The sequence below is a fragment of the Macaca mulatta genome, chromosome 14 (genome assembly GCF_049350105.2).
Source record: "Macaca mulatta isolate MMU2019108-1 chromosome 14, T2T-MMU8v2.0, whole genome shotgun sequence".
NCBI lineage: Eukaryota > Metazoa > Chordata > Mammalia > Primates > Cercopithecidae > Macaca > Macaca mulatta.
The window spans coordinates 1,088,219-1,111,546 of NC_133419.1; the positions used below are offsets into that span (position 1 = coordinate 1,088,219).

Sequence of the window (23,328 nt, forward strand, 5' to 3'; positions counted from 1 at the left end):
AAAGGCCCGCACCCTGGCGGATTTGCCCGCAGCCTGGACACTGGAAGTCCAGCAGGGCATCCACTGGGCCGAGTTCTTTCAGAAGGCTCTGGGGGGCTCCTTTTGGCCCCTTGCATCTGCTGGGGACCCCAGCACTCCTCGACTGTGGCCACACCGCTCGGATCACCGCCCCTGTCTTCATGCGGCCTCCTCCCTGTGACTGGGTCTAAGTTTTGCTTTTATAAGGACACCAGGCATTGGATTCAGGACCCAGTCATTACCTCAACCTGCAAGATCCCATCTCCCAGTGAGGTGCCATGCACAGGCACCGGGATCAGGACTTAGGCAGGTCCTTCGAGGCCACATCAGCTCCTTTTTCTCCAGGAGGGGCTTGTGTCTGGCCCCGGCCCTCAGTGCTCAGCTGCACTGCCCGGGGCCTCCCCAGGTGTAGTTGGAGGTGGGAAAGAGGAAGCAGTGCCTGTGGTCGCTGTCAGCCGCCTGGGTGGGAGGTGGCGGCTGCAGGGCAGGGGGCCCTGGGTGGGAGGAGGCGGCCGAGGGGCAGGGGGGCCCTGGGTGGGAGGAGGCGGCCGAGGTGCAGGGGGGCCCTGGGTGGGAGGAGGCGGCCGAGGGGCAGGGGTCCCTGGGTGGGAGGAGGCGGCCGAGGTGCAGGGGGGCCCTTGGTGGGAGGAGGCGGCCGAGGGGCAGGGGTCCCTGGGTGGGAGGAGGCGGCCGAGGTGCAGGGGGGCCCTTGGTGGGAGGAGGCGGCCGAGGGGCAGGGGTCCCTGGGTGGGAGGAGGCGGCCGAGGGGCCGGGGTCCCTGGGTGGGAGGAGGCGGCCGAGGGGCAGGGGTCCCTGGGTGGGAGGAGGCGGCCGAGGTGCAGGGGGGCCCTTGGTGGGAGGAGGCGGCCGAGGGGCAGGGGGGCCCTGGGTGGGAGGAGGCGGCCGAGGGGCAGGGGGGCCCTGGGTGGGAGGAGGCGGCCGAGGGGCAGGGGGGCCCTGGCCTTCTGGGTTTGCTGCACCACCTCCACCTCTCCCGGCGCCTCTGCAGAGCAGGGTCTGCGGCCTGTGCGGGAACTTCGACGACATTGCCGCCAACGACTTTGCCACACGGAGCCAGTCTGTGGTGGGGGACGTGCTGGAGTTCGGGAACAGCTGGAAGCTCTCCCCGTCCTGCCCGGATGCCCTGGCGGCCAAGGACCCCTGCACGGCCAACCCCTTCCGCAAGTCCTGGGCCCAGAAGCAGTGCAGCATCCTCCACGGCCCCACCTTTGCCGCCTGCCACGCACACGTATGCTGGCTGGGGGGCGTTTCTCAGGGCCCAAGGGGGTCATGGAGACCCAAGGAGGCCCCAGAAGGGCGAAGGGAATGGGGGCTGGGGGACAGCTGCCAACCAAGGGTGTGGGCTGCTGGGGCTGACGCTGGCACTGGCGCTGGCGCTGGCGCTGGTGTGGACTCCCCTAGAGGGGCTGGGCGTCCAGCTCTGACACCTGTCAGCTGTGGTTTCGGGGCCCTGGGGGGTGTTAACCCCGAGGGCTGCCAAGGAAGCCCCGGGCCCTGTGGATATCCAGATGGGCCCAGCTGGCCACTTGGGGATGGACATTCGCCCTCCCTGAGCTCCACTGGAACTCGGTCCCGGTCAATATGTCAGTGTGGGCCCGGTCCCCAAGAGCCTGCGGGGAGGGTCGGGGGGTCCCTGGAACCTGAAGCCCCGTCTCCCTCAGGTGGAGCCAGCCAGGTACTACGAGGCCTGTGTGAACGACGCATGTGCCTGCGACTCAGGGGGTGACTGCGAGTGTTTCTGCACGGCTGTGGCCGCCTATGCCCAGGCCTGCCATGAAGCAGGCCTGTGTGTGTCCTGGCGGACCCCGAGCATCTGCCGTGAGTGCGAGCGGGCGCCCGGGGCAGAACAGGAAGTGCCAGCAGGGTGTGCCCCACCACCCTCACCACTGATGGGTGGGGAGACGGGGAAGGTTTCCAAAGAAACAGTAACACCTGGGCCCAGAGAGGAGGGTGTGGCTGACGGAGGGGTCGCTGGTGTGGTAGAACGTTCTGGGCAGAGGGGTCAGCAGAGTTGCCCAGCTCTAGCCCACATGGAGCCTTGCCAGGAACAGGCACTGCTGGAGCTGTTCCGGCTGGAGACCCCCACTCTGCTGGCAGCCTCCGTGGTACCCTGATAACTGGGGGGTGCCGATCTGGCCCCCTCTCCCCGTCTCCATCTTGCGATGGCTGAGAGGCGCAGGGGAGGGAAGCGGCTTTAGAGCAGCCCCAGGGTGCGGGGCCTCCCCGAGTGAGCGCCTGGGGCCCCACCGAGCCCTTCCTTCCTCCCTGCAGCTCTGTTCTGTGACTACTACAACCCGGAAGGCCAGTGCGAGTGGCACTACCAGCCCTGCGGGGCGCCCTGCCTGCGGACCTGCCGGAACCCGCGCGGAGACTGCCTGCAGGACGTCCGGGGCCTGGAAGGTGGGCTGGGGCTGGCTGGGAGGTGCTGGCCTGCGCTCCGCCGCCTGTGGCCTTCTCCTGGTCCCTTCTCCTGGTCCCTCGAGGAGCCTCTGTGGCCCCAGCTTCCAGCACATTCCGGTGCTGTCAGCGAGGCCCACTGCTTGGGGGCTGGGCGGAGCCCTCCAGGGCGAGGCGCCTGACGCTGGGTCTGGTTGTGACTCTGGCCTCTCTGGCCCACAGGCTGCTACCCCAAGTGCCCACCAGAGGCTCCCATCTTTGATGAGGACAAGATGCAGTGTGTGGCCACCTGCCCAACCCCACCTCCGCCACCACCGTGCCACGTCCATGGGAAGTCCTACCGGCCAGGCGCAGTGGTGCCCTCAGACAAGAACTGCCACTCCTGGTGAGTCCTTTGGCAGGAGGAATGGGGAGCCTGCAGCACGCAGGGAGATGTGGCCACGGCCTGGGCTCTGGGTGCGGCTGGGGGCAGCAGGGCTGGGGACTCTCCCGTTACTGGAGTTGAAGCTGTGGGTCCCATCCTGGCCCAGGCGACTGTGACATAAGCTTCTCAGGGGCCAGCACCCCCGTGTCCTGAGTCCCAGAGGCAGGGCTGGGTGTAGGGCTCCTTTGGGCAGAAAACCAGCACAGCCTCTGGGGAGCAGGCTCGAGGGGCTCAGGGGGCGGCAGCGGGAAGCTGGGCCAAGATGGAGCCCGAGGGTCCCCACGGGAAGGACGCCCGTTAAAATCACCCCTGGGGAGTAATGGCTCCACTCTAGCACCCACCTCCCCTGGCCCCTGACTGGAGGGGCCCCACAAGGGAGGGACCTTGGGCTGACCCTGGAGGGACAACTGCTGGGGCCCGGGTGGGGCTGGCCTCCCTGTTCCCCAGTCCGGGGGTGCAGTGCGGTGCCCAGGGAACTTCACCCCTGTTGGAGCTGCTCCCTGCCCTTGGTAGCATGGGATGCCCGTGGAAGGCACGCAGCCGCCCCCATGCACCAGCCTGCCCTTCTTCCTTGTCTCCAGCCTATGCACTGAGCGCGGCGTGGAGTGTACCTACGAAGCTGAGGGTGAGCGGCCGGCAGCCCCTGGGGCTGGGATCCGGGGATCTCTGCCTGCGCCCAGCCTCTGACGGGCCCGGCCCCTCTGTTCCCACAGCCTGTGTCTGCACCTACGACGGACAGAGCTTCCACCCAGGGGACGTCATCTACCACACGACGGACGGCACGGGTGGCTGCATCTCTGCCCGCTGTGGGGCCAACGGCACCATTGAGAGGAGGGTCTACCCCTGCAGCCCCACCACCCCCGTCCCCCCAACCACCTTCTCCTTCTCCACGCCCCCACTCGGTAAGGCAAATGCGGCCGAGGAGCCCCAGGGTGAGCCCCTCCCACTGCCCGGCACAGCTGCCCTTGCTGGACGCTGAGGTCACAGCAGCTCTGGGCATGGGCGGCAGCCCCTGAGGATCAGGAAGGGACCGAGGAGCAGGGTATTGGGCTTAGGGATGACCTGCTGTTTTCCCGCCAGCCATCTGCAGTGGGGAGGGCCCAGCCTCCAAGTCACCCCGGCAGGCCTGGCGTCCAAGTCCTGCCCTCAGCAGCCCCCGGGCCTGGCCTCATGGGAGTGTCGGGGGTCTGGAAGCCCAGCCTGGCCCTGGGGATGCACGGCTATCACTTGCCTCACACTGCTCAGGGTTCAGGTACCCCCGTGTCCTTGCTCTCTCCTGGGGGATGTCTCAGGGCCCCAAGGCATCAACTGAGCTTCTCTGAGAGTAGAAAGCTCTGGAACTCTGGTGTTCTGGGGCACAGATGTGTGGACGCCGCTCAGGGCATGGCCTGGGAGCCACTTCCCTAAAACTCAGTCAGTTGGCCTGGCTCTTCAGCAGCTGTGCCACTCATGTGGGTTCTGAGCAGGGACCGTGGGTGGGGACAAGCAGACAGGCCTGCTGGTGCAGCCTCGGATCGCTGACAGGGCCGCAGGGAGGGGTGGGGGCAGCCCCCAGTGCCAGCCCCTCGTGCTCAGCTGCCTTATCTTCTGCCCACAGTCGTGAGCTCCACGCACGCCTCCAGCCCTGTCCCGAGCAGCGCGCACACAGGCCCTCCAAGCAGCGCCTGGCCCACCACAGCAGGCACTTCTCCCAGGACGAGGCCGCCCACAGCCTCTGCCTCGCTGCCGCCGGTCTGTGGGGAAGAGTGTCTGTGGTCACCTTGGATGGACGTTAGCCGCCCTGGACAGGGCATGGACAGCGGTGACTTTGACACGCTGAAGAACCTCCGCGCCCATGGGTACCTGGTGTGCGAATCACCCAGGTCGGTGGAGTGCCGAGCCGAGGACGCCCCCCGAGTGCCGCTCCGAGCCCTGGGGCAGCGTGTGCAGTGCAGCCCGGACATGGGGCTGACCTGTCGTAACAGGGAGCAGGCATCGGGGCTCTGCTACAACTACCAGATCAGGGTCCTGTGTTGCACGCCCCTAGCCTGCTCCACCTCTAGCAGTTCAACCCAGACCACTCCTCCAACAACCTCCAAGACCACTGAAACCCGGGCCTCAGCCTCCTCAGTCCCCAGCAGCACACCTGGCCCCGTGTCTCTCTCTACATCCAGGAAAACACCTGCCCCAGGTACCGCTACATCTGTCAAAAGAACTTTCTCAACTCCCAGCCCTCCGCCAGTGCCAGCAACATCAACATCGTCCGTGTCGACCACGGCCCCGGGGACCTCTGTGGTCTCCAGCAAGCCCAGCCACACCGAGTCCATCACACCCTCCTGTGTACACGAGCTTTGCACCTGGACCGAGTGGATTGACGGCAGCTACCCTGATCCCGGAATAAATGGCGGAGATTTTGACACTTTTCAAAATTTGAGAGACGAAGGGTACAAATTCTGTGAAAATCCTCGAAGCGTGGAGTGCCGGGCAGTGGGCTTCCCCAACACGCCGCTGGCAGACCTGGGGCAGGACGTCATCTGTAGCCGCACGGAGGGGCTGATTTGCCTGAACAAGAATCAGCTCCCACCCATCTGCTACAACTACGAGATCCGCATCCAGTGTTGCAAGACGGTGAACAAGTGCAGAGACGGCACCGGAACGCTGAAGACCATCACAACGACACGGCCGACTCCACACCCAGCTGGAGCTCAGACCCAGACCACCTTCACCACACACGTGCCCTCGGCCTCCACGGAGCAACCCACAGCCACCTCCAGGGGCGGGTCCACAGCAACCAGCGTCACACAGGACACCCACAACAGATCGGTCACCAGAGATTGTCATCCCCAGTGCACCTGGACCAAGTGGTTCGACGTGGACTTCCCGTCCCCTGGACCCCACGGCGGAGATGAGGAAACCTACAACAACATCATCAGAAGTGGGGAAAAAATCTGCCGCCAACCTGAGGAGATCACCAGGCTCCAGTGCCGAGCCACAAGCCACCCGGAGGTGAGCATCGAACACCTGGGCCAGGTGGTGCAGTGCAGCCGCGAAGAGGGCCTGGTGTGCCGGAACCAGGACCAGCAGGGACCCTTCAAGATGTGCCTCAACTACGAGGTGCGCGTGCTCTGCTGTGAGACCCCCAAAGGCTGCCCTGTGATGTCCACACCTGTCACAGCTCCTAGCACCCCAAGTGGGAGAGCCACCAGTCCAACTCAGAGCACCTCCTCTTGGCAGAAACCCAGGACAACCACTTTGGTGACAATTAGCACAACCTCCACTCCACAGACCAGTACAATCTCTACCCCTACAACCAGCATGACCTCTGCTTCTACACCCAGAACAATCTCTGCTCTGACAACCAGCACAACCTCAGCTCCTACAACTAGCACATCCTCGGCTCCTACAACCAGCACAAATTCTGCCCCTACAACCAACACAACCTCTGCTCCTACACCCAGAACAACCTCTGCTCCGACAAAAAGCACAACCTGCACTCGAAAGACCAGCACAACCTCTGCCCCTACAACCAGCAAGACCTCTGCCTCTACAACCAGCACGACCTCTGCTCCTATACCCAGAGCAATCTCTGCTCCTACAAAAAGTACAACCTACACTCGGAAGACCAGCACAACCTCTACCCCTAAAACCAGCACGACCTCTGCTCCTACACCCAGAACATCTGCTCCTACAAAAAGCACAACCTGCACTCGAAAGACCAGCACAACCTCTACCCCTAAAACCAGCACGACCTCTGCTCCTACAACCAGCATGACCTCTGCTCATACACCCAGAACATCTGCTCCTACAAAAAGCACCAAGTGCATTCGAAAGACCAGAACAACCTCTGCCCCTATAACCAGCACGACTTCTGCTCCTACAACCAGCACGACCTCTGCTCCTCCACCCACAACAACCTCTGCTCCTACAAAAAGCACAACTTTCACTCGACAGACTACAACAACCTCTGCTCCTACAACTAGCACAACCTCTGCCCCTACAACCAGCACAATCTCAACTCCTATAACCAGCACAACTTCTGCCTCTACAACCAGCACAACCATTGGTCCTGGAAATACTCCCACCCCTGTTCTTACCACCAGCACAATCTCTGCTCCTACAACCAGCACCAGCTCTGTTCCTACAGGCAGCACAACCTCTGGTCCTGCAACTATTCCCAGCCCTGTTCCCACCACCAGCACAACTACTGCTCCTACAACCAGAACAACCTCTGCCCTTACAAGCAGCACAACTTCTGGTCCTGAAACTGCTCCCAGCCCTGTTCCTACTACCAGCACAACCTCTGCTTCTACAACCAGCACAACCTCTGGTCCTGGAACTACTCCCAGCCCAGTTCCAACCACCAGCACAACCTCTGCTCCTACAACCAGCACCAGCTCTGCTCCTACAACCAGCACCAGTTCTGCTCCTACAACCAGCACAACCTCTAGTCCTGGAACTACTCTCAGCCCTGTTCCCACAATCAGCACAACCTCTGCTCCTACAACCAGAACAACCTCTGCCCCTACAAGCAGCACAACCTCTGCCGCTACAACCAGCATAGCCTCTGGTCCTGAGACTACTGCCAGCCCTGTTCCTACCACCAGCACAACCTCTGCTCCTACAACCAGCACAACCTCTAGTCCTGGAACTACTCTCAGCCCTGTTCTCACCACCAGCATAACCTCTGGTCCTACAACCAGAAAAACCTCTGCTTCTACAACCAGCACAACCTCTGGTGCTGGAACTCCTTCCAGCCCTGTTCCTACCACCAGCACAACCTCTGCTCCTACAACCAGCACCAGCTCTGCTCCTAGAAGCAGCACAACCTCTGGTCCTGCAACTATTCCCAGCCCTGTTCCCACCATCAGCACAACTACTGCTCCTACAACCAGAACAACCTCTGCCCTTACAAGCAGCACAACCTCTGCCGCTATAACCAGCACAACCTCTGGTCCTGAAACTGCTCCCAGCCCTATTCCTACAACCAGCACAACCTCTGCTTCTACAACCAGCACAACCTCTGGTCCTGAAACTACTCACAGCCCTATTCCTACCACCAGCACAACCTCTACTTCTACAACCAGCACAACCTCTAGTCCTGGAACTACTCCCAGCCCTGTTCCCACCACCAGCACCACCAGCTCTGCTCCTACAACCAGCACCAGTTCTGCTCCTACAACCAGCACAACCTCTAGTCCTGGAACTACTCCAAGCCCTGTTCCCACCACCAGCACAAACTCTGCTCCTACAACCAGAAAAACCTCTGCTTCTACAATTAGCACAACCTCTGCTGCTACAACCAGCACAACCTCTGGTCCTGAGACTACTCCCAGCCCTGTTCCTACCACCAGCACAACCTCTGCTCCTACAACCAGCAAAACCTCTGCTTCTACAACCAGCACAACCTCTAGTCCTGGAACTACTCCCAGCCCAGTTCCTACCACCAGCACAACCTCTGCTCCTACAACCAGCACCAGCTCTGCTCCTACAACCAGCACCAGTTCTGCTCCTACAACCAGCACAACCTCTAGTCCTGGAAGTTCTCCCAGCCTTGTTCCCATCACCAGCACAACTTCTGCTCCTACAACCAGCACAACCTCTGCCCATACAAGGAGCACCACCTCTGCCACTATAACCAGCACAACCTCTGGTCCTGAGACTACTCCCAGCCCTGTTCCTACCACCAGCACAACCTCTGCTTCTACTACCAGCACAACCTCTGGTCCTGAGACTACTCCCAGCCCTCTTCCTACCACCAGCACAACCTCTGCTCCTCCAACCAGCACCAGTTCTGCTCCTACAACCAGCACAACCTCTATTCCTGGAACTACTCCCAGCCCTGTTCCCACCATCAGCACAACCTCTGCTCCTACAACCAGAACAACCTCTGCCCCTACAAGCAGCACAACCTCTGCCACTACAATCAGCACAACCTCTGGTCCTGAGACTACTCCCAGCCCTGTTCCTACCACCAGCACAACCTCTGCTCCTACAACCAGCACAACCTCTAGTCCTGGAAGTACTCCCAGCCCTGTTCCCACCATCAGCACAACCTCTGCTCCTACAACCAGAAAAACCTCTGCTTCTACAACCAGCACAACCTCTGGTGCTGGAACTCCTCCCAGCCCTGTTCCTACCACCAGCACAACCTCTGCTCCTACAACCAGCACCAGCTCTGCTCCTACAACCAGCACAACCTCTATTCCTGGAACTCCTCCCAGCCCTGTTCCTACCACTAGCACAACCTCTGCTCCTACAACCAGCACCACCTCTGCTCCTACAACCAGCACAACCTCTATTCCTGGAACTACTCCCAGCCCTGTTCCTACCACTAGCACAATCTCTGCTCCTACAACCAGCACCAGCTCTGCTCCTACAACCAGCACAACCTCCAGTCCTGGAACTACTCCCAGCCCTGTTCCCACCACCAGCACAACTTCTGTTCCTACAACCAGCACAACCTCTGCCCCTACAAGCAGCACAACCTCTGCCACTATAACCAGCACAACCTCTGGTCCTGAAAATACTCCCAGCCCTATTCCTACAACAAGCACAACCTCCGCTTCTACAACCAGTACAACCTCTGGTCCTGAAACTACTCACAGCCCTATTCCTACCACCAGCACAACCTCTGCTACTACAACCAGCACAACCTCTAGTCCTGGAACTACTCCCAGCCCTGTTCCCACCACCACCACCACCAGCTCTGTTCCTACAATCAGCACCACCAGCTCTGCTCCTACAACCAGCACCAGTTCTGCTCCTACAACCTCTAGTCCTGGAACTACTCCCAGCCCTCTTCCCACCACCAGCATAACCTCTGTGCCTACAACCAGAACAACCTCTACCCCTACAAGCAGCACAACCTCTGCCGCTATAACCAGCACAACCTCTGGTCCTGAAACTACTCCCAGCCCTGTTCCTACCACCAGCACAACCTCTGCTTCTACAACCAGCACAACCTCTGGTCCTGGAACTACTGCCAGCCCTGTTCCTACCACCAGCACCATCAGCTCTGCTCCTACAACCAGCACCACCAGCTCTGCTCCTACAACCAGCACCAGTTCTGCTCCTACAACCAGCACAACCTCTAGTCCTGGCACTATTCCCAGCCCTGTTCCCACCACGAGCGCAACCTCTGCTCCTACAACCAGAACAACCTCTGCTTCTACAACTAGCACAACCTCTGGTGCTGGAACTACTCCCAGCCCTGTTCCTACCACCAGTGCAACCTCTGCCCCTACAAGCAGCACAACCCCCGGTCCTGGAACTACTCCCAGCCCTGTTCCCACCACCAGCACAACTTCTGCTCCTACAACCAGAACAACTTCTGCCCCTACAAGCAGCACAACCTCTGTCGCTATAACCAGCACAACCTCGGGTCCTGAAACTACTCCCAGCCCTGTTCCTACCTCCAGCACAACCTCTGCTCCTACAACCAGCACCACCAGCTCTGCTCCTACAACCAGCACTAGTTCTGCTCCTACAACCAGCACAACCTCTAGTCCTGGAACTACTCCCAGCCTTGTTCCCACCACCAGCACAACTTCTGCTCCTACAACCAGAACAACCTCTGCCCCTACAAGTAGCACAACATCTGCCGCTACAACCAGCACAACCTCTGGTCCTGAAACTACTCCCAGCCCTGTTCTTACCACCAGCACAACCTCTGCTTCTACAACTAGCACAACCTCGGGTCCCGGAAATACTTCCAGCCCAGTTCCTACCACCAGAACAACCTCTGCTCCTAGAACCAGCACCAGCTCACCTCCTACAACTAGCACCAGTTCTGCTCCTACAACCAGCAGAACCTCTATTCCTAGAAGTACTCCCAGCCCTGTTCCCACCACCAGCACAACCTCTGCTCCTACAAGCAGAGCAACCTCTGCCCCTACAAGCAGCACAACATCTACTGCTACAACCAGCACAACCTCTGGTCCTGAAACGACTCCCAGCCCTGTTCCTACCTTCAGCAAAACCTCTGCTTCTACAACCAGCACAACCTCTGGTCCTGGAACTACTCCCAGCCCAGTTCCTACCACCAGCACAACCTCTGCTCCTACAACCAGCACCAGCTCTGCTCCTACGACCAGCACAACCTCCAGTCCTGGAACTATTCCCAGCCCTGTTCCCACCACCAGCACAATCTCTGCTCCTACAACCAGCACCAGCTCTGCTCCTATGACCAGCACAACCTCCAGTCCTGGAACTATTCCCAGCCCTGTTCCCACCACCAGCACGACCTCTGCTCCTACTACCAGCACAACCCCTGCTTCTACAACCAGCACAACCTCCGGTCCTGGAACTACCCCAAGCCCTGTTCCTACCACCAACAAAACCTCTGCTCCTCCAACCAGCACAACCTCTGCTACTACAACCAGCACAATCTCTGCCCCTAGAGTCAGAACAATCTCACCTCGTACAACCAGTACAACTTCTGGTCCTGGAACTACCCAAAGCCCTGTTCCCACCACCAGCACAATCTCTGCCCCTACAACCAGAACAACCTCTGCCCCTACAAGCAGCACAACCTCAGCTGCTGCAACCAGCACAACCTCTGCTCCTGAAACTACTCCCAGCCCTGTTCCCACCACCAGCACAACCTCTGCTCCTACAACCAGCAAAACCTCTGCTTCTACAACCAGCAGAACCTTTGGTCCTGGAACTACTCCCAGCCCTGTGCCTACCAGCAGCACAACCTCTGCTTCTACTACCAGCACATCCTCTGGTCCTGAAACTACTCCCAGCCCTCTTCCTACCACCAGCACAACTTCTGCTTCTACCAGCAGCACAACCTCTGGTCCTGGAACGACTCCCAGCCCTGTTCCCACCACCAGCACAAACTCTGCTCCTACAACCAGCACAACCTCTGCCACTAAAACCAGCACAACCTCTGGTCCTGGAACGACTCCCAGCCCTGTTCCCACCACCAGCATGACCTCTGCTCCTACAACCAGCACAACCTCTGCTATTACAACTAGCCCAACCTCTTCCCGTACAAGCAGCACAACCTCCACTCCACAGACCAGCATAATCTCTGTTCCTACAACCAGCACAACTTCTGGTCCTGGAAGTACCCAAAGCTCTGTTTTCACCATTAGCACAACCTCTGCCCCTACAACCAGCACAACCTCTGCCCCTACAAGCAGCAAAACCTCTGCTGCTACAACCAGCACAACCTCTGGTCCTGAAACTACTCCCAGCCCTGTTCCTACTACCAGTACAACCTCTGCTTCTACAACCAGCACAACCTCTGGTCCTGGAACTACTCCCAGCCCAGTTCCTACCACCAGCACAACCTCTGCTCCTCCAACCAGCACAACCTCCAGTCCTGGAACTATTCCCAACCCTGTTCCCACCACCAGCACAACCTCTGCTCCTACCACCAGCACAACCTCTGCTCCTCCAACCAGCACAACCTCTGCTCCTCCAACCAGCACAATCTCTGCTACTACAACCAGCACAATCTCTGCCCCTAGAGTCAGAACAATCTCACCTCGTACAACCAGTACAACTTCTGGTCCTGGAACTACCCAAGGCCCTGTTCCCACCACCAGCACAATCTCTGCCCCTACAACCAGAACAACCTCTGCCCCTACAAGCAGCACAACCTCAGCCACTGCAACCAGCACAATCTCTGGTCCTGAAACTACTCCCAACCCTGTTCCTACCACCAGCACAACCTCTGTTCCTACAACCAGCAAAACCTCTGCTTCTACAACCAGCAGAACCTTTGGTCCTGGAACTACTCCCAGCCCTGTGCCTACCAGCAGCACAATCTCTGCTTCTACTACCAGCACATCCTCTGGTCCTGAAACTACTCCCAGCCCTCTTCCTACCACCAGCACAACTTCTGCTTCTACCAGCAGCACAACCTCTGGTCCTGGAACGACTCCCAGCCCTGTTCCCACCACCAGCACAAACTCTGCTCCTACAACCAGCACAACCTCTGCCACTACAACCAGCACAACCTCTGGTCCTGGAACGACTCCCAGCCCTGTTCCCACCACCAGCACGACCTCTGTTCCTACAACCAGCACAACCTCTGCTATTACAACTAGCCCAACCTCTGCCCCTACAAGCAGCACAACCTCCACTCCACAGACCAGCATAATCTCTGTTCCTACAACCAGCACAAGTTCTGGTCCTGGAAGTACCCAAAGCTCTGTTTTTACCATTAGCACAACTTCTGCCCCTACAACCAGCACAACCTCTGCCCCTACAAGCAGCAAAACCTCTGCTGCTACAACCAGCACAACCTCTGGTCCTGAAACTACTCCCAGCCCTGTTCCTACTACCAGTACAACCTCTGCTTCTACAACCAGCACAACCTCTGGTCCTGGAACTACTCCCAGCCCAGTTCTTACCACCAGCACAACCTCTGCTCCTCCAACCAGCACAACCTCTGCTCCTCCAACCAGCACAACCTCTGCTACTGCAACCAGCACAATCTCTGCCCCTAGAGTCAGAACAATCTCACCTCGTACAACCAGTACAACTTCTGGTCCTGGAACTACCCAAAGCCCTGTTCCCACCACCAGCACAATCTCTGCCCCTACAACCAGAACAACTTCTGCCCCTACAAGCAGCACAACCTCAGCTGCTGCAACCAGCACAACCTCTGCTCCTGAAACTACTCCCAGCCCTGTTCCTACTACCAGTACAACCTCTGCTTCTACAACCAGCACAACCTCTGGTCCTGGAACTACTCCCAGCCCAGTTCTTACCACCAGCACAACCTCTGCTCCTCCAACCAGCACAACCTCTGCTCCTCCAACCAGCACAACCTCTGCTACTGCAACCAGCACAATCTCTGCCCCTAGAGTCAGAACAATCTCACCTCGTACAACCAGTACAACTTCTGGTCCTGGAACTACCCAAAGCCCTGTTCCCACCACCAGCACAATCTCTGCCCCTACAACCAGAACAACCTCTGCCCCTACAAGCAGCACAACCTCAGCTGCTGCAACCAGCACAACCTCTACTCCTGAAACTACTCCCAGCCCTGTTCCCGCCACCAGCACAACCTCTGCTCCTACAACCAGCAAAACGTCTGCTTCTATAACCAGCAGAACCTTTGGTCCTGGAACTACTCCCAGCCCTGTGCCTACCACCAGCACAACCTCTGCTTCTACTACCAGCACATCCTCTGGTCCTGAAACTACTCCCAGCCCTCTTCCTACCACCAGCACAACTTCTGCTTCTACCAGCAGCACAACCTCTGGTCCTGGAACGACTCCCAGCCCTGTTCCCACCACCAGCACAAACTCTGCTCCTACAACCAGCACAACCTCTGCCACTACAAACAGCACAACCTCTGGTCCTGGAACGACTCCCAGCCCTGTTCCCACCACCAGCATGACCTCTGCTCCTACAACCAGCACAACCTCTGCTATTACAACTAGCCCAACCTCTGCCCTTACAAGCAGCACAACCTCCACTCCACATACCAGCATAACCTCTGTTCCTACAACCAGCACAACTTCTGGTCCTGGAAGTACCCAAAGCTCTGTTTTCACCATTAGCACAACCTCTGCCCCTACAACCAGCACAACCTCTGCCCCTACAAGCAGCAAAACCTCTGCTGCTACAACCAGCACAACCTCTGGTCCTGAAACTACTCCCAGCCCTGTTCCTACTACCAGTACAACCTCTGCTTCTACAACCAGCACAACCTCTGGTCCTGGAACTACTCCCAGCCCAGTTCTTACCACCAGCACAACCTCTGCTCCTCCAACCAGCACAACCTCTGCTCCTCCAACCAGCACAACCTCTGCTACTGCAACCAGCACAATCTCTGCCCCTAGAGTCAGAACAATCTCACCTCATACAACCAGTACAACTTCTGGTCCTGGAACTACCCAAAGCCCTGTTCCCACCACCAGCACAATCTCTGCCCCTACAACCAGAACAACCTCTGCCCCTACAAGCAGCACAACCTCAGCTGCTGCAACCAGCACAACCTCTGCTCCTGAAACTACTCCCAGCCCTGTTCCTACTACCAGTACAACCTCTGCTTCTACAACCAGCACAACCTCTGGTCCTGGAACTACTCCCAGCCCAGTTCTTACCACCAGCACAACCTCTGCTCCTCCAACCAGCACAACCTCTGCTCCTCCAACCAGCACAATCTCTGCTACTGCAACCAGCACAATCTCTGCCCCTAGAGTCAGAACAATCTCACCTCGTACAACCAGTACAACTTCTGGTCCTGGAACTACCCAAAGCCCTGTTCCCACCACCAGCACAATCTCTGCCCCTACAACCAGAACAACCTCTGCCCCTACAAGCAGCACAACCTCAGCTGCTGCAACCAGCACAACCTCTGCTCCTGAAACTACTCCCAGCCCTGTTCCCACCACCAGCACAACCTCTGCTCCTACAACCAGCAAAACCTCTGCTTCTACAACCAGCAGAACCTTTGGTCCTGGAACTACTCCCAGCCCTGTGCCTACCACCAGCACAACCTCTGCTTCTACTACCAGCACATCCTCTGGTCCTGAAACTACTCCCAGCCCTCTTCCTACCACCAGCACAACTTCTGCTTCTACCAGCAGCACAACCTCTGGTCCTGGAACGACTCCCAGCCCTGTTCCCACCACCAGCACAAACTCTGCTCCTACAACCAGCACAACCTCTGCCACTACAAACAGCACAACCTCTGGTCCTGGAACGACTCCCAGCCCTGTTCCCACCACCAGCACGACCTCTGCTCCTACAACCAGCACAACCTCTGCTATTACAACTAGCCCAACCTCTGCCCTTACAAGCAGCACAACCTCCACTCCACATACCAGCATAACCTCTGTTCCTACAACCAGCACAACTTCTGGTCCTGGAAGTACCCAAAGCTCTGTTTTCACCATTAGCACAACCTCTGCCCCTACAACCAGCACAACCTCTGCCCCTACAAGCAGCAAAACCTCTGCTGCTACAACCAGCACAACCTCTGGTCCTGAAACTACTCCCAGCCCTGTTCCTACTACCAGTACAACCTCTGCTTCTACAACCAGCACAACCTCTGGTCCTGGAACTACTCCCAGCCCTGTTCCTACCACCAGCACTATCTCTGCTCCTACAACCAGCACAACCTCAGCTCCTACAATGAGCACATCCTCAGCTCCTACAACCAGCACAACTTCTTCCCCTACAACCAGCACAACCTCCACTCCACAGACCAGCACATCCTCTGCCACTGCAAGCAGCACAACCTCTGCCCCTACAATCAGCACAACCTCTGCTCCTACAACCAGCAGAACCTTTACCCCTACAACCAGCACAACCTCTGTTCCTACAACCACCACTACCTCGGCTCCTACAACCACCACATCCTCAGCTCCTATAACCAGCACTACTTCTGCCCCTACAAGCAGCACAACCTTGGCTCCTACAAGCAGCACAACCTCCGCTCCTACAACCAGCACAACCTCTGCCCCTACAAGCAGCACTACTTCTGCCCCTACAAGCAGCACAACCTCGGCTCCTACAACCAGCACAACCTCCGCTCCTACAACCAGCACAACCTCTGCTCCTACAACCAGCACAACCTCTGCCCCTACAAGCAGCACAACCTCGGCTCCTACAACCAGCACAACCTCTGCTCCTACAACCAGCACAACCTCTGCCCCTACAAGCAGCACAACCTCCACTGCACAGAGCAGCACAACCTCCGCTCCTATAATCAGCACAACCTCTGCTCTTACAACCAGCACAACCTCTGCTCCTACAACCAGCACACCCTCCAGTCCTGGAACTATTCCCAGCCCTGTTCCCACCACCAGCACAACCTCTGTTTCAAAGACCAGCACAAGCCATGTTTCTGTATCCAAGACAACCCACCCTCAACCAGTTACCAGTGACTGTCATCCCCAGTGCACCTGGACCAAGTGGTTCGACGTGGACTTCCCGTCCCCCGGACCCCACGGCGGAGATGAGGAAACCTACAACAACATCATCAGGAGTGGGGAAAAAATCTGCCGCCAACCTGAGGAGATCACCAGGCTCCAGTGCCGAGCCGCAAGCCACCCGGAGGTGAGCATTGAACACCTGGGCCAGGTGGTGCAGTGCAGCCGCGAAGAGGGCCTGGTGTGCCGGAACCAGGACCAGCAGGGACCCTTCAAGATGTGCCTCAACTACGAGGTGCGCGTGCTCTGCTGCGAGATCCCCAAAGGCTGCCCAGTGACTGCTGTGACCCCATATGGGACTTCTACCAATACCCTGTATCCTTCCCTGTCTACCTCCGTGGCATCCACCTCTGTGGCATCCAGCTCCGTGGCATCCAGCTCTGTGGCCTCCAGCTCTGTGGCTTACTCCACCCCAACCTGCTTCTGCAACGTAACTGGCCGGCTCTACCCCATGGGTTCGTGAGTGTTTCTGGTGCAATTGTTTCTGAGCTCACCCTGGTCAGTTTTTCATCCAGGAATGCCAAGCTGTGATGGAGATGAGAGGAGTCTCTGCTCTTTGTGGCACAGGCTCATTGTCACAGAGTGGCTGCTGGCATTCTCTGAAGTTTGTTCCCATTACACAGGTGGTAGATAGTGCCCCTCTGGCCCACAGAGGGGTTTGTGCCTCTTCTTTGAGCAGGGCTCCACTAAAGGCTATCGTGTCCCTTCCTCCTGTAGGATCCACCATATACCGCCACAGAGACCTTGCCGGCCACTGCTATTATGCCCTGTGCAGCCAGGACTGCCAAGTGGTCAGAGGAGTTGGCAGTGACTGTCCATCCACCACGCTGCCTCCTGCCCCAGCCACGTCCCCTTGGACATCCACCTCTGAGCCCGTCACTGAGCTGGGATGCCCAAATGCAGTTCCCCCCAGAAAGGTAACCCCCTGCTTCTCACCCTTCTGAAGGCTCAGGGGCCACTGCAGGGAACTTGAATGTCTTTGCAATTAGGCTTCAGCTGCAAGGTCTTGAGAAGGTCACTGGCCCTAGTGGAGGCAGCCTGGCCATCAGGAGAGGGCTGTGCTATAGCCCAGGGTCTCTGATCCCCCTGGACTTCCCAGACACGTGATTTCTAGGCACTGGGTGTGTGGGGCCCAAGGCTGAGGCTGTGCTGAGGCCAGCCAGGGCCAGAGCAGCGGGATGAGGCTGTGGCCGCGGCTGCACAGCCAGGAAGTGTGGCAGAGCCAGGGAGGAGCAACTCTCACACCAGAGACCCCTGCCCCGGGCCAGCTCGGTGTCTGGGGTGGGTGCTGAGGAAGGGGCAGGAAGGAGACTGGGGCACAGCCACCCTCCCCTGTCCCCACATGGGACTCTCGGGACTGTGACCTCAAGAACCAAGGGGTGCCCTGGAGAGCGGGAGAGGCCGGACCTGCAGCTCTCTGTGCTTCTGCAGAAAGGTGAGACCTGGGCCACGCCCAACTGCTCCGAGGCCACCTGTGAGGGCAACAACATCATCTCCCTGCGCCCGCGAACGTGCCCAAGGGTGGAGAAACCCACCTGTGCCAATGGCTACCCGGCCCTGAAGGTGGCCGACCAGGACGGCTGCTGCTATCACTACCAGTGCCAGTGTGAGTGGAGCACCGGGCGGGAGCCGGGGCAGCCGGGGCAGCCACTCCCCACCCAGGTGGAAAGGGGTGGGGCAGAGGAGGGGGCTTGGCTGAAGCAGAAAGGAATCAGGTGGGACAGCAGGAAGGATTTCCCATCATCGAGGTGGGGATGCACGGGGCCGAGCCTCCCCACTTAGGGGTGCGGAGTGAATCCCTGTGAGCCTCGGAGCAGCCTGGCTGGAGAAGGTGGAGGGGTCTGTCCCTGCCTTGCTCCAGCCTTGTCAAGCGTCCGCTGGATGGAGTTCTGTGCAGTCGCTGGTCACGTGTGTTCTGATGATGTGGAGGGTCTCGTGCGCCCTGTGAGGGGAGACGGTGGGGGGTCAGGGACAGATGTGACCTGTTGTGAGAAAACCCCGGGGCCATGGTGCCACCATCCCATAAGGCTGCCCCTGGGGCCTGGCAGGTGTGTGCAGCGGCTGGGGTGATCCCCACTACATCACCTTTGACGGCACCTACTACACCTTCCTGGACAACTGCACGTACGTGCTGGTGCAGCAGATCGTGCCCGTGTACGGCCACTTCCGCGTGCTGGTGGACAACGACTTCTGTGGCGCGGAGGATGGGCTTTCCTGCCCGAAGTCCATCATCCTGGAGTACCAGCAGGACCGCGTGGTGCTGACCCGCAAGTCAGTCCACGGGGCGATGACCAATGAGGTGGGGGTGCGCCCGGTGTGCTGGGTAGAGGGTGGGGGACGTGGCTTTCCTGGCTAGAGCCTGAGCAGTGGCTGACCGCCCGCCCGCCCGCCCACCTTCTATCTTCCCGTCGACTGCGCCCCGCGTCCAGATCATCTTCAACAACAAGGTAGTCAGCCCCGGCTTCCGGAAAAACGGCATCGTGGTCTCGCGCATCGGCATCAAGATGTACGCGACCATCCCGGCACTGGGCGTCCAGGTCATGTTCTCCGGCCTCATCTTCTCGGTGGAGGTGCCCTTCAGCAAGTTTGCCAACAACACCGAGGGCCAGTGCGGTGAGGCCACAGGGCTCCCAGGCATCGTCTGGCATTCACGGGGGCAGGGGGTACTGGGCAGGGGGCGAGGCCGCCACGTGCTGCGCGTGCTGGTGTCTCTGCTTTCTGGCTGCTCTGCCGAGCGCAGGCCACACGCATGAGGCCTACACCTGCCCGTACCTGCAGCTCCCCGGTGCCATGGGGACTGCCCCAGGGTTGTTCTTGGGGGACAGTGAGGCACAGGCAGGGTCCACTGCGGTCCACCAAGGTGTGACCCTGAGATGCCAGGGTCCTGTCCCCCAGCTGGGGGTGCTGAGCCCCATGTGGACTGGGGCCGCCTGGCTCTGCTGTCCAGCAGCCTGACCCCCACCGCATCTGTCCAGGCACTTGCACCAACGACCTGAAGGATGAGTGCCGCACGCCTGGGGGCACGGTGGTCGCTTCCTGCTCTGAGATGTCTGGCCTCTGGAACGTCAGCATCCCCAACCAGCCAGCCTGCCACGGGCCTCGCCCGCTGCCCACCACGGTCGGGCCCACGACAGTTGGGTCCACCACGTTCGGGCCTACCACCCCGCCTGCTCCGTGCCCGCCATCGTCCATCTGCCGGCTGATTCTGAGCAAGTGAGACTTGGGTGCAAGGGAGGGAGGGTCAGCGTGGCCGCCCCAACCCCACCCTTCCAAGGGCTGGCGGGGAAGAGGTACGTTTTCAGGGGCCTCCTGAGAGGAAACAAGAGCTGCTGGTGCCACAGGCCAAGGAGGGGCAGGTGCTGGGGAGGAGTGGGTGCCGGGGAGGAGTGGGTGCCGGGGAGGGGCGGGTGCCGGGGAGGGGCGGGTGCCGGGGAGGAGTGGGTGCCGGGGAGGGGCGGGTGCCGGGGAGGGGCGGGTGCCGGGGAGGGGCGGGTGCCGGGGAGGGGTGGGTGCTGGGGAGGGGTGGGTGCTGGGGAGGAGTGGGTGCTGGGGAGGGGTGGGTGCTGGGGAGGAGAGGGTGCTGGGGAGGGGTGGGTGCTGGGGAGGGGGGCAAGTACTGGGAGGGGTGGGTGCCAGGGAGGGGTGGTCATGGCTGGAATGCTGCCAAGGGCTGGCTGGGCCAAGCGGTCTCTGAGGCTCCCTGCTGGCTTAGGCGTATGGACGGGGGCATCGGTCACCACCCCCAGGCAGCTCCCAGGTTTGCAGGGCGGCAGTGGGGGGCCCAGGAAGAAGAACTTGCAGAAATAAGTGTATGATGCCATCCGGAACCCCAACCCCAGCCCCCAAGCCCACAGAATATGTGGAACGAGGCTTTCCGGGCACAGACAGGAGGGCGGCCGCACACCAGCGGCTGCTCAGGGACTCACCTCGCCTGGGGACTGCCCTGAAGCCTGGGAGCCTGACATGGAACAGCAGGTGGCCGGAGAGGCTGCACCCAGCACTCCACGCATCCCTCCTACAGGGTCTTTGAGCCGTGCCACGCCGTGATCCCCCCACTGCCATTCTATGAGGGCTGCACTTTCGACCAGTGCCACAACACCGACCTGGACACGGTGTGCTCCAGCCTGGAGCTGTACGCGGCGCTCTGCGCGTCCCAAGACATCTGCATCGACTGGAGAGGCCGGACCAACCACATGTGCCGTGAGTGCCCCCACTGTCCTCAGGGTCCCAAGTCGCTTGTGAGGGGCACAGGTACGCCAGGCAGACCCTCAGGGTGGGCTCGGGCAGTCAGGGTGGGACCTGGAGGAGGAGGGGTCAGCCCCAGGACAGAGTGCTCCCGGTTCCCTGGAGAGAAAGGAGGGCGTCCACATCGGGGAGCCCGTGGTGGGGCCCTAGGGTGTGGCAGGCCGTGGCCAGGCCCAGACCCACGGGTGGCTGCGGGCAGCTCTGGAGAAGATGTTGGTGCCCAGCGGCCCGCGTTGTTCGGGGTGGGTGCCCTCCCTCCCTCCCTCCCTCCCTCCCTCCCTTCCTCCCTCCCTCTCAGGTGTGGCTTCCCCTCCCCGCAGAATTCACCTGCCCAGCCGACAAGGTGTACCAGCCGTGCGGCCCGAGCAACCCCTCCTACTGCTACGGCAACGACAGCGCCAGCCTCGGGTAGGCGCCGTCCCTCCTGGCCCTGCCGTGGGCCACTGCAGCCACCCGGACCCCAGCCTCCTGCTGCATCTCCCACTCCCAGGCTGGGGCCCTTCCCACCTGGAGGGAAAAACGACATCCACCAACCCTATGCTCTCCACAGGGCCCTGCCGGAGGCCGGCCCCATCACCGAAGGCTGCTTCTGTCCGGAGGGCATGACCCTCTTCAGCACCAGCGCCCAAGTCTGCGTGCCCACGGGCTGCCCCAGTACGTGCCCCAGGCTGGGGCTGGTGGGGTGGCAGGACTGGGCCTGTGACTGTCGGCCAGGTCCTGGGGTCCGCCCGGCCCCAACGCGGGACCCTGCCCCTGGCCCCTGTCGTGGCGGCTGACCCCCCGTGACCTCAGATCTCTCTCCTTCCAGGGTGTCTGGGGCCCCACGGAGAGCCGGTGAAGGTGAGCGGGAGGTGTGGCCCGAGAGGGCACTGGCGTCCAAGAGCCTGAGGAGGGAGGCTCTGGAAACACTAGCCCCAGAAATGGTCAGAGGGGGCTCAGGGGACGGGGTGTCCTCTCTGTGCCAGAGGCCCAGGGAAAGGGCCGTGGGAGGACCAGGCTCCCCGAAAGACTTGGGGATCTCCCTTCCCAGGTACCCACTCTGTCCGCACTGGGGACCGTGCCGGGGCCTCTGTCCTGGTGTTGCTGTGTGGGTGCCGGCCCCAAGGCTGGCCATACTCTTCCCTTCCTTGGGACCCCCTTCTGCCCGGCCGAGACTGAGGCAGTGTGAGGTGGGGGGCACAGGCCAATCACCCCACAGCCTGCCCACCTTGCAGAGCTTCCTGCCCATGCTTGGCCCACCCTGCACTTTAGAAGCTCTACTCCTGCGGGGTCCTCAGCTGCAGGCCGCACGGCCTCCACACTGCATGAGCCGGCCTGGCTGCTGCGCCCCTGGGTGGAGCCACTGTGGATGCTGGACCTCAGGCCTCTTCCTCACAGGTGGGCCACACCGTCGGCAGGGACTGCCAGGAGTGCACGTGTGAGGCGGCCACGTGGACGCTGAGCTGCCAACCCAAGCTCTGCCCGCTGCCCCCTGCCTGCCCCCTGCCCGGCTTCGTGCCTGTGCCTGCAGCCCCACAGGCCGGCCAGTGCTGCCCCCAGTACAACTGCGGTAAGCCCTTTGCTGGGTGGGGGGCACGGCGTGGCAGGCAGGTGACCCGGAGCCCACTCGGCCCGGCCTTTGCTGCTGCCTTGGGGCACGCACCTGGGGGCAGTGCCTATGAGGGTGCCCCCTTCTCCGCTCCTGCAACAGCCTCATCTGGAGACCCCCCAGCGGGCTGTCTGGGCAGTCCGCAATCCTGGAGACCCCGGGGGTGGGCCTTTGGGTGGGGGCAGGGGACAGACTCCCAATTGCCTCCCTCCGCCCCCGCAGCCTGCAACACCAGCCACTGCCCTGCACCCGTGGACTGTCCCGAGGGTGCCCGTGCGATCCCGACCTACGAGGAGGGGGACTGCTGCCCGGTCCAAAAGTGCAGTGAGTATCCTGGACCAGACCTTGTCGTGGGCCGTGGGCTGGGGTCTCCACCCGGGATTTTGGGGGGCCATAACCAGATAACCAGATGCCGCTGCGGCTTGTCCACTGCCAGTCTGTGGCTCCGGACTGAGCCTTCCACAGGGACAAGGCTGGACAAACCCCAGTGGCGAGCCTGGGAATGAGGCGCCCAGGAGGCTGCAGGGGCGGGCATGCCGAGGGTGAGGGGAGGACGGGTGGCAGGGGGTGCAGCTGCTTGTCTTCTCCTGGGCAGACTGGACAGAGTGCAGCATCAACGGGACCTTGTACCAGGTAAGAGCCGCAGAGCCCAGACCCCGCAGCCACAGGGACGGAGCTTCCTGCTGACCCTAGGGCCCAGGTAGACTTCGGAGCACCTGCCAACCCCCGCTGGGGCCAGGGACTTTAGTCTC

At 60.4% G+C, this 23,328-nt stretch overlaps 1 protein-coding gene across 1 annotated transcript in view; it reads left to right on the plus strand.

Moving 5' to 3' along the window:
* MUC5AC (mucin 5AC, oligomeric mucus/gel-forming) overlaps nt 1-23,328 on the plus strand; it is a 43,725-nt gene that overhangs the window by 17,618 nt on the left and 2,779 nt on the right. The window contains 19 exon segments of the mRNA XM_077961643.1: nt 1,028-1,267; nt 1,701-1,857; nt 2,311-2,439; nt 2,659-2,821; nt 3,442-3,485; nt 3,574-3,762; nt 4,458-17,198; nt 17,461-17,660; nt 18,175-18,349; nt 18,792-19,042; nt 19,173-19,356; nt 19,719-19,956; nt 20,765-20,943; nt 21,309-21,396; nt 21,539-21,642; nt 21,797-21,828; nt 22,366-22,537; nt 22,799-22,900; nt 23,172-23,209. Coding sequence (XP_077817769.1) covers nt 1,028-1,267; nt 1,701-1,857; nt 2,311-2,439; nt 2,659-2,821; nt 3,442-3,485; nt 3,574-3,762; nt 4,458-17,198; nt 17,461-17,660; nt 18,175-18,349; nt 18,792-19,042; nt 19,173-19,356; nt 19,719-19,956; nt 20,765-20,943; nt 21,309-21,396; nt 21,539-21,642; nt 21,797-21,828; nt 22,366-22,537; nt 22,799-22,900; nt 23,172-23,209 — 15,426 coding nt within the window.